Genomic DNA, 16,163 nt, shown 5'->3' on the forward strand with positions numbered 1-16,163 from the left:
TGTGTCTACCTGTGTCAATATAATCCCGATTTGGAGGCAGCTCTCCTTTTCCCCTAAACAGGGAAAGCAGAGTAAATTCCTCTTAAAATCAAAAGCTAGTAATATACCTCCTAAAATAAAGACTCATCAAGGTCTCAGTTCAGGTTTAATACAAACTACAAAATATTAATGGGTTGCTCTACTAATACATCATACAAACCAGTGGCCTGCCCACAACACCAACTCAGGCCATTCCTACCAAAGGAAGAAAGGCTGGTCTCTCCACCCCATGTAGGAAAGGCCTGCCTTGTAACAGACCACAATTCGGCTGAATCTGAAGTCTTGTGTTTTACTCATGCGGAAAAAAAAAAAATACAGAAGAGGTTTTGTTCTCATGGCTGCCCACTGCAGCCTGGCACTAAAACAGCCCAGCGCTCACTTCTGCTTGGAGAAATATTCTTTGCTCTTTTGGACATCAGGCTTGATGGTATCACTGCCAGGTTTCCAGCCAGCAGGGCACACTGCAAAAGAAAGGTACCACTAATTAATAACCTTCTCAATGGTATGCACCACCATTCTCCTATGGACAAAACCAGTTCTGCACCCTAAAGAGCCTGAACACTCAGATACCAGGAAACCTACCCCTGCAATCGGTCTAAGATCATTCAGCCTTTTAGTGTAACCTAACTATTTTACAAACATTATATAATCATCACCACAGCCTTAAGATACTATTATGCCTAATTTATTCATGTAGCACTTAAAATTTAAATTTTCCACAAAAAAGGCAAGTTTAAATGATTTGCCAACACTCTCTAGTCCTTAAGGGAAAAAAAAAAAAGCTAAGTAAATGATACACATAGAACTATGTAAACCCTTAACACTAAACTGTTTCCCTCTGACAGCCCTTCAGAACTCTGAAGGCAGCAACCTCAGTCTGCCTTCTCAGCATTCTTCTAACGCTACCAAACTGGAAAGCCTGAACCTTATAAAGGATCAAGAACTTAATAGAAGCCCCTGCTTGTTTCATTAAGTAACTGCCATCTACCCCTCGGTAAGCAAAAGGCAAAGTTTGAGATTTTTCATGAATGTATACAGAAAGCACAGCCTTCAATGGCCAGGCGCGGTGGCTCAAGCCTGTAATCCCAGCACTTTGGGAGGCCGAGACGGGCGGATCACGAGGTCAGGAGTTCGAGACCATCCTGGCTAACACGGTGAAACCCCGTCTCTACTAAAAAATACAAAAAACTAGCCGGGCGAGGTGGCGGGCGCCTGTAGTCCCAGCTACTCGGGAGGCTGAGGCAGGAGAATGGCGTAAAAACCCGGGAGGCAGAGCTTGCAGTGAGCTGAGATCCGGCCACTGCACTCCAGCCTGGGCGACACAGCGAGACTCCGTCTCAAAAAAAAAAAAAAAAAAAAAGAAAGCACAGCCTTCAACCTTTTCCTGACAATGCCTAAGAATGTGTCTCAGGCTAGCCTGAAGAAAGTGAGGCAAGGGGACTAATCTCTGATTTTTCTTTTTCTTTTTTTGAGATGGAGTCTCGCTGTGTTGCCCAGGCTGGAGTGCAGTGGCGTGATCCCCACCTCTCTCTGCAACCTTGGTCTCCCAGGTTCAAGCGATTCTCCTGCATAAGCCTCCCAAGTAGCTGGGATTACAGGCGCCTGCCACCGCACCCGGCTAATTTTTGTATTTTTAGTGGAGATGGGGTTTCACGATGTTGGCCAGGCTGATCTCAAACTCCTGACCTCAGGTGATCTGCCTGCCTCGGCCTCCCAAAGTGCTAGGATTACAGGCGTGAGCCACCGCACCTGGCCTGATTTTTCCACTACCATGTGCTGTCATATTCTACGAGACATGTAATCAAAGTCCAGCAGGAGCAGCAAGAGTCTCAATTGCTCAAGTGAGACATAGGGAGGCCCCTCTTTGGTCCAAGGATATCATAACCTCAGATATCAAGACTCTACAAACAGCTCTCTAGGCATAAGGTACAGATGGAACAAGAGCTAAATAGAAGGACCAGCTGCCATTATTTTCCTAAAATCTCCATCTGATTGTTAGTTATTGGCTTTAGTGATATCAAAGGGTTACAATACAGGTCCTAAAGATAAACAAGTTGGAAAGAACAGCATAAAAGCAAATAAATACCAGCCTGGCCAACATAATGAAACCCCGTCTCTACTAAAAATATAAAAAATTAGCTGGGCGTGGTGGTGAGCGCCTATAATCCCAGGTACTCGGGAGGCTGAGGCAGGAGAATTGCTTGAGGCAGAGGTTGCAGTGAGCTGAGATCATACCACTGCACTCTAGCCCGGATGACAGTGCGAGACTCCATCTCAAAAAAACAAGTGTTTGGCAGCCGGGCACAGTGGTTCACGCCTATAATCCCAGTGCTTTGGGAGGCCAAGGCGGAGGACTGCTTGAGCTTGAGCTCAGGAGTTCTGAGACCAGCCTGGCCAACATGGCAAAATCGCATCTCTACAAAACATACAAAAATTAGTGGGGCATGGTGGTGGGCCCCTGTAGTCCTAGCTACTCAGGAAGCTGATGCTAGAGAATTGCTTGAACCCAGGAGGTGGTGGCTGCAGTAAGCCGAGATCACACCACTGCACTCCAGTCTGGGCAACAAAACAAGATTCTGTCTCAAAAAAAAAAAAAATATATATATATATATATATAGTGTTTGGCATTCATAGGCTCTTAAATGGTGCCTATTTAAGAAGCTGTACATGTTCCAGTGGGATGGGAAGCAGAAGAGACCAATAGAGTCTGAAGAAGCAAGCTTCTGAGTCATGAAAGCTTGTGTTCGGGAGACTAACCTATATGTAGGTTCCCAGGAAAGTCCAGTTAAAGGGCCTACTTTGCCACTGCCGGCTCCTTCTTAATGCTGAACCTCATCTCCCACAAGGGGGCAGTCTCAGCAGGTGTCAGCTGAGCCATGTGTTATCTGTCCGGGCTAATTGCCCACACATCCTTCTGAAAAGGGTACCTCCTGGTTATCAGTGCTCACTGATCCCTATATAATCAGACTCTTACAGGGATTAAAAAGTAATCCCTGTAAAAAGATTACTTGGTGCTAGCCAAACTAGCACCTTTGGGTCTTCCCAAACATACACCACTAATCCAGACTCTAGTCACTAAACTTCATTTTCTTTAAATCACAAGATCAGAGCTAAAATGGGCCTTAGAAAGCTAGTCTGGGCTGGGCGCGATGGCTCATGGAAGGTGGAGGTCACAGTGAGCCAAGACTGCGCCACTGCACTCTAGCCTGGGCAACAGAGCAAGACTCTGTCTTGCAAAAAATAAATAAATAAATAAATACAAATATGAACTATATGGATTAACCTCTTCTCTCAACAAAGTTATTTTTTAAATGGCATGCTTCATCTCTAGATGTGATTCCCAACCATTTTGTTTTGCCCTAATACATCTGTGAGATCATCCTACATTAAGTTAGATCTTTAGGAGTGACTGATTCTAAATGAGCAGGGCAGAAGAGAGGAGTATGTACACTTCGAATAAAAAGTCTTTATATTCTCCTTCCCAAGCTTTTCCATTACCCTCACCCTCACACACTGTAATCCAGGGGCTTCAATATCTTGAAGAGAAATACCCCTTTTCTTATTTGGTAGCTTCTGTTCCTACTATCTTTCCCATTCTACCACCACTCTGTTATCCTTTTATCAGACAGATGGCTTACCTTCCCCATGTTTGTCAGTGAACTGGAAGGCCTGAACTAGTCTCAAAGTCTCATCCACAGAGCGGCCAACAGGGAGGTCATTTACAGTGATCTGCCGAAGAATACCCTTATCATCAATGATAAAGAGGCCCCTGGGAAAAGAGATGAAAGGAAAAGCAATACAGGTTTAAAGATGTGCTTTGTTAGAATACAGAAGCTTCAAGTCTTAAGGAAATGAACTGGTCTCCACATTCATACTGGCCTGGCCTTAGTGAGAAGGCCCCTGCATAAAGGAATGAAATGATGAAGGAGTCTCTACAGATCAGGGCTCTAGATTTCTCCAAATAAAAGGCTTTCAGCCAACTGGGTACTTGTCCTGATGACATACCTGAATGAAATGCCTTCATCAGCCTTTAAGACCCCATAATCCTGAGCAATGGTGCGCTTCGGGTCTGATACCAAAGGAATGTTCATGGGTCCCAGTCCTCCTTGTTTCTTAGGTGTGTTGATCCTACGGCAAAAGGCAAACACAGTTACATTCAAACTCTTGACTTAACTGTACCTATTCCTCTTTCCCCCTTTCCCATATTCCTAATCTAACTTTCCAAAAAAACTGTTTTTTTCCTTTTCCAGCAATAAAGTGAATGCTGAGAACAGTTAAGGTAGGTTACTAGGGTACACTCAACTGCAACTGAAGCTGCTGCTTCTCTGCTGCCAGGTCATGAGCAGTAAGAGGAAGTCAGACTTTGCACTTCTTCCATGAGAAGCCAATACTTGAAAGTCTATTGCCAAAGCTTCCCAGTTGCTATTTTAAAAGTTCACATGCGGCCAGGTGCGGTGGCTCACACCTGTAATCCCAACACTTTGGGAGGCCAAGGCGGGCAGATCATGAGGTCAGGAGATCGAGACCATCCTGGCTAACACGGTGAAACCCCATCTCTACTAAAAATACAAAAAATTAGCCGGGCTGGTGGTGGGCACCCGTAGTCCCAGCTACTCTGGAGGCTGAGGCAGGAGAATGGCGTGAACCCAGGAGGCGGAGCTTGCAGTGAGCCAAGATCACACCACTGCCCTCTAGCCTGGGCGACAGAGCGAGACTCCATCTCAAAAAATAAAAAAAAAGTTCATATGCCAAATGAACCAAGAGATTTACCATGCTAGATGACAGAAGTGAGAATCCACAGAAGCACCAATCACTTGGCAGTTGAGTTTCTTAAATTCTTCTGCCCTATCACTGAAAGCAATGATCTCCGTAGGGCACACAAAGGTGAAGTCAAGAGGATAAAAGAAGAACACAACATATTTTCCTGGGGGAAAAACAGGAGTCATGGTTAGCATTTGACACAGACTTCCTTGCTTTATATTTTCCTATACAAAAAGAAGCAAGTTGATGGCTGACACAATAACCACTAAATGCCAAGATGCTCGATATAGATGTCTCCTAGTAGCTACTTTTAGAACCTGGTGCATTAGGAAAACCTGAATGAAAGAAACTTCCAATCCCATGCTTTATTCTCCTGCCTCCATATTCTTAGCTGCCAACCACAGAATAAACACTGTTCAGTCTAATTTTGATCTTTTCTGAGTGGCTAAAATTAGCATAAACACCAAGTTCTCCAAAGATAGCAAAAGCAAGGATGCACTTATAAGCATGTAAGCATGGCCTAATACCAACGCTTAACAAACAGTGCCCAGAGAAGCTGAATTGCAGCACTCCTCTGCTGTAGAGATAAGACACCAATAAGAAGTCAGAGCCTTTGCACTTCTCCCGTGATGAACCATAGTAATGGAACAAGCATGGTTTAAGTGATCACATGTGTTCCTAACGTGCCTGACAGGACAGGAAAAATTTTAAGCCAGGCACAGTGGTGCGTGCTTGTAGTCCCAGCTACTTGGGAGGCTGAGGTGGGAGGATCCCTTGACCCCAGGAGTTTGAGGCCAGCCTGGGCAACAGAGCAAGACGGTCTCAAAACAACAAAAAATACATACATACATATACACAGAGAGAGACAGAGAAAAGACAAAAGTACTAGTGAGTAACAGAACTTCTAGCTGCAATTTTAATGAAGTCACTGGGATTAACCACTGAAATAACAGATCATCAAACTGGTCAGGCAGCCTAGCCTTTTCACCACACCCACCAGGCTTAAATACCAGAACAATTCCAAATATTCACTCATTTCCAGGTAGCAGCAATGTTTGCAAAGTCAAATAGGCTGGGTGTGGTGGCTCAGCCTGGCATGGTGGCTCATGTCTGTAATCCCAGCATTTTGGTAGGCCGAGGCAGGTGGATCACCTGAGGTCAGGAGTTCAAGACCAGCCTGACCAACATGGTGAAACGTGTCTCTACTAAAAATACAAAAATTAGCTGGGCGTGATAGCGGGGGGCCTGAAATCCCAGCTACTCGGGAGGCTGAGCCAGGAGAATCACTTGAACTGGGGAGATGGAGGTCGCAGTGACCCAAGACCATGCCACTGCACTACAGCCTATGCAACAAGAGCAAAATTCCATCTCAAAAAAAAAAAAAAGTCAAACAAGCAGCCCTTTTAGACATTAACACTTTGCAGTATCACTGGAAACTAACTCATCTAAACAACCCCTGCAGGGCTTTGCCTAACAAGCACCATGGGGCCTCAGCAGGTCAAACCCTGGAGGGCAGAGAGCAGCTGCTCCTAGACCTCCTGCTTATACTCCTGGGCCAAGGTCACCTCCCTACGGTGCAACTTACCTTGTTTGCTAGGAGAAGCCCCATCAACAAACTGTGATTATGTCAGGAAACCTAGTCAAATGTTCTACCAAAAACTAACTTCAGAAACTGATGCTACACCACTGAGAAAAGGACACTTGACACCTGAGTTTCAGGTTTGCATTCTAAGGAATCTATATCCTCAACTGTCCCAGGAGATCCAGCTGCTCTGGGACTACAAGGTAAAGGAAGGAGGAGCCTCAACAGAACTTGCCAAGTGTCTGCATGAAACTATGACAACAGAAAGGAGAGTTGTTCCATCTGTAATATCAACTCTCCTCTGGGGTCAAAACAGGCAAGGGAAAGTGCCTAGCCCTCAGCTTAATATTAACAACTGTAATATATATGTGACCCAAATGAACAAGCAGTGTCACAGCTCCAAAGAGTTGAGTGAGTTCTGAGACTTTAAATGTAGAATGTCTCTTATAACAAGAGATAATGCGAATTTCTCCAATAATAAAATAGAGGAGGGCCAGATGCAGTAGCTCACACCTGTTATCCCAGCACTTTGAAAGGCTGGGGCAGGTAGAGGGCTTGAGCCCAGGAGTTGGAGATGGTGCCCATCTCTACAAAAAACACAAAAATTAGCCGGGCATGGTGGCATGCCCCTACAGTCCCAGCTACTTGGGAGGCTGAGGTGGGAGGATCGCCTGAGTCCAGAGAGGTAGAGGCTGCAGTGAGCCATGACTGCACCACTGCACTCCAGCCTGGGTGACAGAATGAGACCCTGTCTCAAAAATAAAAATAAATAAAGAAAATAGAGGAGGAATACTAAAAAGATAATTGAGCTAGTATGTCCAGACATAATGAAGCATGTGGTTTCTCCAGAAGTGGTTTGGTCCTAGGATATATACCCTGTAATCACTTGATAATCACTACTTCAACATGAAGGTAACAACCTAAATCTTTCTAGGAGACAAAACGTTTTACAGTCAAACATAACACTGACACAAATCTAACAAGCCATCCCTAGAATATAAAATAACTCCATCTCAATGAGCCCAGTGTAAATTCTCTTACCTTTGTAGTCAGACAGGCTGATATCTTTAAACTGACCATCTGGCATAACGGCTGTGGCTTTGAAGTTGGGGGCAGGGTGCCCAATTTTAGCATTTCCTGAAGACATCTTCCTATTAGCTAGAAATAACAGAAATTAATTAGAAACAAGCCTTAATTTTCTAGATAACCAGCAGCCTTCACCTACTTAAGAGACTTAGCTGTAGAACAATCAAGGCATTGTCCAGTGTCCCTGAATACATTAAATGTTATTTTAGTAAGAAGCTCAGGCCAGCAGTCAAGGGTCACAATCAGAGCTTTTGAAACAAAACAAGTCTCTGAATCTCAGCCTTTGTTTTCATTTAAAAACGACAAGGCAATTTCTTTTTTTTTTTTTGAGACGGAGTCTCGCTCTGCCGCCCAGGCTGGAGTGCAGTGGCCGGATCTCAGCTCACTGCAGGCTCCGCCTCCCGGGTTCACGCAATTCTCCTGCCTCAGCCTCCCCCGTAGCTGGGACTACAGGTGCCCGCCACCTCGCCCGGCTAGTTTTTTTGTATTTTTTAGTAGAGACGGGGTTTCACCGTGTCAGCCAGGATGGTCTCGATCTCCTGACCTCATGATCCGCCCGCCTCGGCCTCCCAAAGTGCTGGGATTACAGGCTTGAGCCACCGCGCCCGGCCGGCAATTTCTTTATATACTAAGAAAACCTCTCACTCTTTCTGAACCATAATTAGTGCAGTGGCATCTTATTCATTAGACAGAAGCAGAGAGGGAGGCAGGTGAAGACTCTCAAACCAGAATCCAAATGCACAATGCCACAAACACTTTTGTTTGGCTCATAGTCATGTTGACCTTTCCCATTACTGTGCCTCCACCTGCCTTAATAACGTCAGAAGCATATTTGACTTTTCTCCAGGTAGCTTTGTCAAAGATAGCACACGACCTATAACTAACACAACTTGTTTTATTTTATTTTTTTTGGACGGAGTTTCGCTCTTGGGGCCCAGGCTGGAGCGCAATGGCGCTATCTCGGCTCACCGCAACCTCCACCTCTAGGGTTCAAGTGATTCTCCTGCCTCAGCCTCCGGAGTATCTGGGATTACAGGCGCTAGCCACTACACCCGGCTAATTTTTTTGTAGTTTTATTAGAGAAAGGGTTTCTCCATGTTGGTCAGGCTGGTCTCGAACTCCTCACCTCAGGTGATCGCCCAAACTCAGCCTCCCAAAATGCTGGGATTACAGGTGTAAGCCACCGCACCCTTCCAGCCAGTCCAACTTTTAAGAGGCAAGACCACTGGGTGCGGTGGCTCACACCTGTAATCCCAGCACTTCCGAAGGCCGAGGCAGGCGGATCACAAGGTCAGGAGTTCAAGACCAGTCTGGCCAACATGGTGAAACCCTGTCTCTACTAAAAATACAAAAATTAGCCGGGAGTGGTGGTGCATGCCTGTAATCGCTACTACTCAGGAGGCTGCTGAAGCAGGTGAATCGCTTGAACCCGGGAGGCAGAGGTTGCAGTAAGCCGAGATCACACCACTGCACTCCAGCCTGGGCGACAGAGTGAGACTTTTCACTCTGGGCCATACAGTGAAGAAAAAAAAAAGCCGGTGGGGGGGGCGCGGGAAGACCAAGATATTGGCGTCTGCTTAATTTCAAATCTTTAGGTATTGTGTAAGCCCTAGAAGTCCCTTCACAAATGGGTTCCTGACTTCTGGGCTAATATCCCAGGGCGAAAAGAAGTAGAACAAGAATCAATTTACTTCTGAAAAGGAAGGTTGCGCAGGATTCACCCAGATCAACACCAAGATAAGCATCGAGATCTTGGCCTGTAATGCCAGCACTTTGGTAGCCGAGACAGGCAGATCACCTCAAGTCAGGAGTTCGAGAATAGCCCGGCCAACATAGTTAAACCCCGTCGCTAACAAAAATACAAAAAGTTAGCCGGGTGTGGTGGCACGCGCCCGTAGTCCCAGCTACTCCGGAGGCTGAGGCAGGAGAATCACTTGAAACCGGGAGGTGGAGGCTGCAGTGAGCCGAGATCCCGCCACTGCACTCCAGCCTAGGAGACAGAGCAAGACTCCGTCTCAAAAAAAAAAAAAAAAAGTTCGCGACAGGCCTGGCCAACATGGTGAAACCCCGTCTCTACTACAACTACAAAAAAAAAAAAAAAAATTAGCCGGGCGTGGTGACCGGCGTCTGCAGTTCCAGCTACTCAGGAGGCTGATGCAGGAGAATGGCTGAACCCGCGAGGCGGAGCTTGCAGTGAGCCGAGATCGCACCACTGCACTCCAGCCTGGGCGACAAAGCGAGACTCCATCTCAAAAAAAAAAAAAGAAAAACAGCAAAAATTTGCCGGGGCTTGGTGGCACACGCCTGTAATTCCAGCTACTCGCGAGACTGAGGGAGGAGAATTGCTTGAGTTCGGCAGACAGAGGTTGTCCCAGTAAGCCGAGACCGCACCACTGCTACTCCAGCCTGGCCGACAGAGCGAGACTGTCTCAAAAAAAAAAGAGTTTTAACCCACTGAGCCGCAGTCTAAAAGTTTTTCCAAGTCCCAAAGTTCTTTAAAAACTGTTTTTTAAAAAGTCCTTAACACCTTTAACGACAAAAAACAAAAACCAAAAACTAATGCATGCTGCAACTTGGTGTCCCCAAATGGCCTTCTCGTCCCATCCTACTTTTCCAGGTGGCTCCCAAGTACCAAACCCAACCAATTCGGGGTAAAGGCTGCTTCAGGCCGGCGCCGGGCCCCTTCAGGGGATCTGCCCAGTGCCGAGGGCCACACCCCTGAACCCCACTTCAGGTACCCCTGTCCCTCCCCAGCACTGTGTAAAGTACCAGCAGAAAGAGTGCTTCAGCGGGGACATTTGGGCTCATCACTAACTCCATTCCACGTACAGGAAAATAAAGACGGGGAAAGGGTACCCGAAGCTCCGCAGCTAGTCAAGGCTCAGGACCCGAAACAGCATTTACCCTATCACAAGATGGACAAAAATACAGGCTGTCTTCTACAGCCACGAGTCCGGATACAGGTCCATTCCAGAAGCTTCCCGAACCCACCCCGCCCGACAGGAGGCTAGTCTTGGAGACCCCACCACCAGCCCGCCCAGACGCCGCGCCACGTGCTCAAGTTGCCGGGGAACGACTCGACTCGAGTCCACGCTAGCCTTGGGGTCCCACGTCCCCGCACCTACGTGGGGGGCCCATGAGAGGGGTGCGCGTAGCGCTCAGGCAGTCTCGGGCTCCGGGTCTCCCCCGGCCGCCTCACGCATCACACTACCCCCACCCAAGGGCGGGCGAGCCCCGGACAGGAGAAGGAAGAGGCAACAGACAAGAAAGGCGCGCCGCGCCTCACTCCGCAGAGGCCGCGCTGCCCACACTCACCAGTCCTAACACAACTCACAGATGAACGCCAGGCAAGAACAAAACAGGCAAGAACAAAACGCGCAAAATCCGCCCGGGGCGCTGCCTTTATAGCCAGTAGGGCTCTCGCGAGAGTCGGAGCGGACCAGGGGTTCTGGAAGAGAAGAAAGAGGAGGGGGATGTGGCCCGAGCCCCGCCCGGCGCGCCCCACCGGAATGACTCGGCGCTTTTCCTCGTGGGGGCGGGCGCGGAAATACTAATACCTCTCCCTGCTGCGGATGGCTGAGGCTGGAGTGAGGCGCTCTTGTGGCCGCTCCCAAACCCAAACGCTTAGGTTAATCCAAGGTCTCTGCGAAAAACCAGGATTCCCTTTACTTCCAGGACCACTACGCACTGTGCCCTTAATGCCCAAACCGGAGTAAGCGTCCTAGCTGCTGCCCACGGATGACCACGTCTAACCACACCAAGCCATGAGAACTGTCTGTCCGAATATTTCTTAAGTTAAGCAGCCTTAACCCCAGCGCAGATCCTCAGTAACCCTCATGGGTTAGATAGCTTCCTTCATTGTTCTCTTTGATTACAGGGTTGCTGCTTTCTGTTGTAAAGCAAAATAAAATATCAGGACTCCTAAACTTATGCCAAAGGGAAAGTTCAGTTTAGGACGCTGATTCAGCTACACGACCATCCTTTCCCCGGATGAATAACTTGACTTTACAATCTTGAGTCAAAATATTACACATTAGCCAGACCTACACAGTAAGGCAAAAGGCCTCAGACACTTCCTGATGACTACCCCCCACAAACACACATACACAAAATCACAATTATTTGCTACCCTGGAAACCTTTAAAGTATGTAGCCTCCCATAAAACAAGGACGTGTCAATTGTAACTAGATCTGCAATCTAAAGTCTAGTTCCTAAAACGAAAGTTTGTTGTATTCCACATTTTTTTTGAGACGGAGTCTCACTCACCCTGTCGCCCAGGCTGTAGTGCAGTGGCACGGTGTAGGCTTACTGCAATCTCCACCTCCCGGGCTCAAGCGATTCTCCCGCCTAGCCTCCGGAGTATCTGGGACTACAGGCACGCACCACCATGCCCAGCTAATTTTTTATATTTTTAGTAGAGACGGGGTTTCATCCTGTTGGCTAGGCTGGCCTCCAACGCCTGACCTCAGGTGATTCACCCACCTTGTCCTCCCAAAGTGCTACAAATATAGGCGCGAGCCACCTCACCTGGCCTCTATTCCACAAATTCCATAAATGTTGACTACTATATTACCTTTCTACTAGACTACTTTCTACCTTTCTAGTAGTACCTTACTACTAGATTACCCTGAGTCCATCACACAATTGTTTTCTTCCGCTATTCCCATTTTCCTCAAACATTCACCTTATCTTGTGTAAAAATGTAGATTTAGGCCGCCGAGGAGGGGGCGGATCATAAGGTCAGGAGTTTGATACCATCCTGGTCAACATGGTAAAACCCCGTCTCTACTAAAATACAGAAAATTAGCCGGGCGCGGTGGCGCGCCTATAGTCGCAGCTACTCGGGAGGCTGAGGCAGGGGAATCGCTTGAACCTGGAGGCAGAGGTTGCAGTGAGCCGAGATCACCACTGCACTCCAGCCTGGCAACAGAGCAAGACTCCGTCTCAAAAAACAAAATGTAGATTTACTGAGCATTAGCTAAAGTATTCGCCTCACTTTCCCACCCCCACTTTTCAAAGAAAATGTATAAATGCTAAAAACCTCCTGAGAACCTCTTGGGAAGAAGCAGCCACAGAAGTGTCTGTGACATGGTTTAGTCTGTTTAGTCACTCATTTCGATTAACACTATCTCTTATCCATCCTTTCCACTGCAGCCGAAGGAAATTTTTCTGAAATCTGATCATGTCGCTCTTATTTGTGGTTTAAAAGCTGGGGCTAAAGAAAGAAATAATAAAATAAAATTTAAAAAGAAAATAAAAATAAAAATAAATAAATAAAAGCTGAGGCTCTGTAGTCAATTTACTGAGTTAAAACTTCTCACTGTCAGGGCCGGGCGCAGTGGCTCATGCCTGTAATCCCAGCACTTTGGGAGGCTGAAGCAGGTGGATTACCTGAGGTCAGGAGTTCGAGACCAGCCTGACCAATGTGGAGCAACCCCGTTTCTACTAAAAATACAAAATTAGCTGAGTGTGGTGGCACATGCCTGTAATCCCAGCTACTCTGGAAGCTTAGGCAGGAGAATTGCTTGAACCGGGGAGGCAGAGGTTGCAGTGAGCTGAGATAGTGCCATTGCACTCCAGCCTGGACAACAAGAGTGAAACTCCGTCTCAAAAAAAAAAAAAAAAACTTCTCGCTGTAATTTTAGGTGTGAACTTGGGCAAGTCTTCAACCCATTAAACCTTACTTTTCTCAACTGTAAAATGGGAATACTATTAATACTTTATTGTGATTATCTGTGTAGTTCAGTACAGTACTTGGTTCTTTTTTTTTTTTTTTTTTTGAGACAGTCTTACTCTGTCACCCAGGCTGGAGTGAAGTGGCGTGATCTTGGTTCACCGCAGTCTCCGCCTCCCAGGTTCAAGCAGTTTTCCTGCCTCAGCCTCCCAAGTAGCTGGGATTACAGGTGCCTGCCACCACGCCTGGCTAATGTTTATATTTTTAGTAGAGACGAGGTTTCACCATGTTGGCCAAGCTGGTCTCAAACTCCTGACCTCAGGTGATCCACCCGCCTCAGCCTCCCAAAGTGCTGGGATTACAGGCGTGAGCCACTGCGCCCAGCCAGTGTTTAGTTCTTATTATAAATTAGAAATATTAGCTGCTATTACTATAATTCTTCTATCCTTCACCCTTATAACACCCAGAACACAGTGTAGCTGTTTCAAGACTTCAGACTCTTTTTTTTTTTAAGACAGAGTTTCGCTTTTCTTGCCCAGGCTAGAGTGCAATGGCACGACTTCGGCTCACTGCAACCTTCACCTCCAGCGTTCAAGCAATTCTCCTGCCTCTGCCTCCCAACTAGCTGGGATTACAGGCACCCACAACCACGCCCGGCTAATTTTTTGTATTTTTAGTAGAGATGGGGTTTCACTATGTCGGCCAGGCTGGTTTCAAACTCCTGACCTCAGTTGATCTACCTGCCTCAGCCTCCCAAAGTGCTGGGATTACAGGCATGAGCCACTGCGCCTGGCCACCTTCAGACTTTTGTTCAAACCTGGAAAACTCTTTCCCTAGAGAAAACATGTCTTTTAAGAGTCAGCTGAAGCATTACTCCTTCTCCAGCTGTTTCTTAATCTTCACTCATTCCCAGGACTTACAATTCCCCTCCTTTGTGTCCAAACAATAGCTTGTATAGCCAAAAATATATTTTCAGCAATTTTAGTTTTATATTTCTGCCTCTGCCTGCTAGAGTGACTTTCTGGAGAGTAGGATGTGGGTGACATCTGTCTCTGTGTCCCCCAAGTCACAACAAAGCATCTGATATAAAATAGGAGCTCAGTCAGTGAGCATTCAGTCAATAGTACTATGTTTCTCTTTCTGTCCCCAGCTCCCCCACCAACTGCCTTGGCTCTTACAATAGGATAATGAATGAAGAAGTGCTGTGTCATGCTCATTGAGCATCTCAATTTTTGTTATTTATCATACTACTTTGCATAGAAGTGATTTATTTGCTTTTTCCTTCTTTGCCTGAGGCTGAATAGTTATTTGGCATTATTCATTTTTTTAAATTTTATGTAACTTTTATTCTTTTTTATCAGGCAGCCACCCGAGCCAGTGTAGGCTCAGAGAGAATCCCCTTTCTTTCTTGCAGGACCAAGGGCAGCATAAAAGTTCAGAGCTTAATAATGGATGGTTATTGGCTATGGGCAGGCTAAACCAATACACAGTACACACAGTCATACTTCAGCCTAAAGAAAATTGCCACCTATTGTATTCACCATATGCCAGGCATTGGGCTGGGCACTTGAGTTTATTTATCTAATTTAAGAATGAAAGCCGGGCGTGGTGGCTCATGCCTGTAATCCCAGCACTTTGGGAGGCCTAGGCAGGCAGATCACGAGGTCAGGAGTTTGAGACCCGCCTGATCAACATGGTGAAAACCCATCTCTACTAAAAATACAAAAATTAGCTGGGCGTGGTGGCGGGCACCTGAAATCCCAGCTACTCAGGAGGCTGAGGCAGGAGAATCACTTAAACCCGGGAGACAGAAGTTGCAGCGAGCTGAGATCCCGCCATGGCACTCCAACCTGGATGACAGAGCAAGACTCCGTCTCAAAAAAAAAAAAAAAAAAGGAAAAAAAAAAGAACCAGAAAAGCACGTGCCTGTAGTCCCAGCTACTTGGTAGGCTGAAGTGAGAGGATCACTTGAGCCCTGAAGTTTGAGCCCAGCTTAGGCAGTGCTACAAGAACCAGTCTCTAAACAAACAAATAAACAAAGAAAAAAAAAAAAACAGAAAAAAAAAAAAAGAGTTATCCTGGTCTAGAGAAATGTTAACAATCTATCCCCTTAAGAATATAAAAGTGAAATAACTGGACAGAGTACTGAAAAAAGAAGAAATCTGTTGAACAAATCTAAGTGATTTGGCCGGGCGCGGTGGCTCAAGCCTGTAATCCCAGCACTTTGGGAGGCCGAGACGGGCGGATCACGAGGTCAGGAGATCGAGACCATCCTGGCTAACATGGTGAAACCCCGTCTCTACTAAAAATACAAAAAACTAGCAGGGCGAGGTGGCGGGCGCCTGTAGTCCCAGCTACTCGAGAGGCTGAGGCAGGAGAATGGCGTAAACCCGGGAGGCGGAGCTTGCAGTGAGCTGAGATCCGGCCACTGCACTCCAGCCTGGGCGACAGAGCAAGACTCCGTCTCAAAAAAAAAAAAAACCATCCTGGCTGACACAGTGAAACCCCATCTCTACTAAAAAATACAAAAAAAAAAACTAGCTGGGCGAGGTGGCGGGCGCCTGTAGTCCCAGCTACTCGGGAGGCTGAGGCAGGAGAATGGCGTGAACCCGGGAGGCGGAGCTTGCAGTGAGCCAAGATCACGCCACTGCACTCCAGCCTGGGCAGCAGAGCGAGACTCTGTCTCAAAAAAAAAAAAAAAAACACTGGAAGAAAAGCAGGTTTGAGGTTTAAAATAACGATAAACGGGCCGAGAGCGGTGGCTCACGCCTATAATCCCAACACTTTGGGAGGCCAAGGCAGGACGACATCTGAGGTCAGGAGTTCGATATTAGTCTGGCTAGCATGGTGAAACCCCGTGTCCACTAAAAATACAAAAATCAGCTGGGCATGGTGGCAGGCATCTGTAGTCCCAACTACTTGGGAGGCTGAGGCAGGAGAAGTGCTTGAACCTGGGAGGCGGAGGTTGCAGTCAGCTGAGATCACATCACTGCACTCCAGCCTGGGCAACAAGAGCAAGA

General features: G+C 46.9%; 1 protein-coding gene across 1 annotated transcript; it reads right to left on the minus strand.

The window, feature by feature from the left end:
• Positions 1–132: 132 nt before the first annotated feature.
• On the minus strand, positions 133–10,932 carry PRDX1 (peroxiredoxin 1). Its single transcript, XM_050800720.1, has 6 exons — positions 10,784–10,932; positions 7,424–7,540; positions 4,810–4,963; positions 4,045–4,167; positions 3,678–3,808; positions 133–500 (listed from the first exon to the last, which is right to left on the minus strand). The coding sequence occupies exons 2-6, from the start codon at positions 7,527–7,529 to the stop codon at positions 415–417; spliced, it is 600 nt and encodes a 199-aa protein (XP_050656677.1). The 5' UTR covers positions 7,530–7,540; positions 10,784–10,932; the 3' UTR covers positions 133–414.
• Positions 10,933–16,163: the final 5,231 nt, after the last annotated feature.

This window comes from Macaca thibetana, chromosome 1 (genome assembly GCF_024542745.1).
Source record: "Macaca thibetana thibetana isolate TM-01 chromosome 1, ASM2454274v1, whole genome shotgun sequence".
Classification (NCBI taxonomy): Eukaryota; Metazoa; Chordata; class Mammalia; order Primates; family Cercopithecidae; genus Macaca; species Macaca thibetana.

What these genes read in the sequence shown, in the direction of transcription:
- PRDX1 (XM_050800720.1), bottom strand. Translation starts at nt 7,529, where the DNA reads ATGTCTTCAGGAAATGCTAAAATTGGGCACCCTGCCCCCAACTTCAAA. An exon ending in GATGAAGGCATTTCATTCAG is followed by an intron (nt 3,809 to 4,044) that starts GTATGTCATCAG and finishes CTCTTTTCCCAG; the next exon opens with GGGCCTCTTTATCATTGATG. An exon ending in CACTGACAAACATGGGGAAG is followed by an intron (nt 501 to 3,677) that starts GTAAGCCATCTG and finishes TTTCTTTTGCAG; the next exon opens with TGTGCCCTGCTGGCTGGAAA.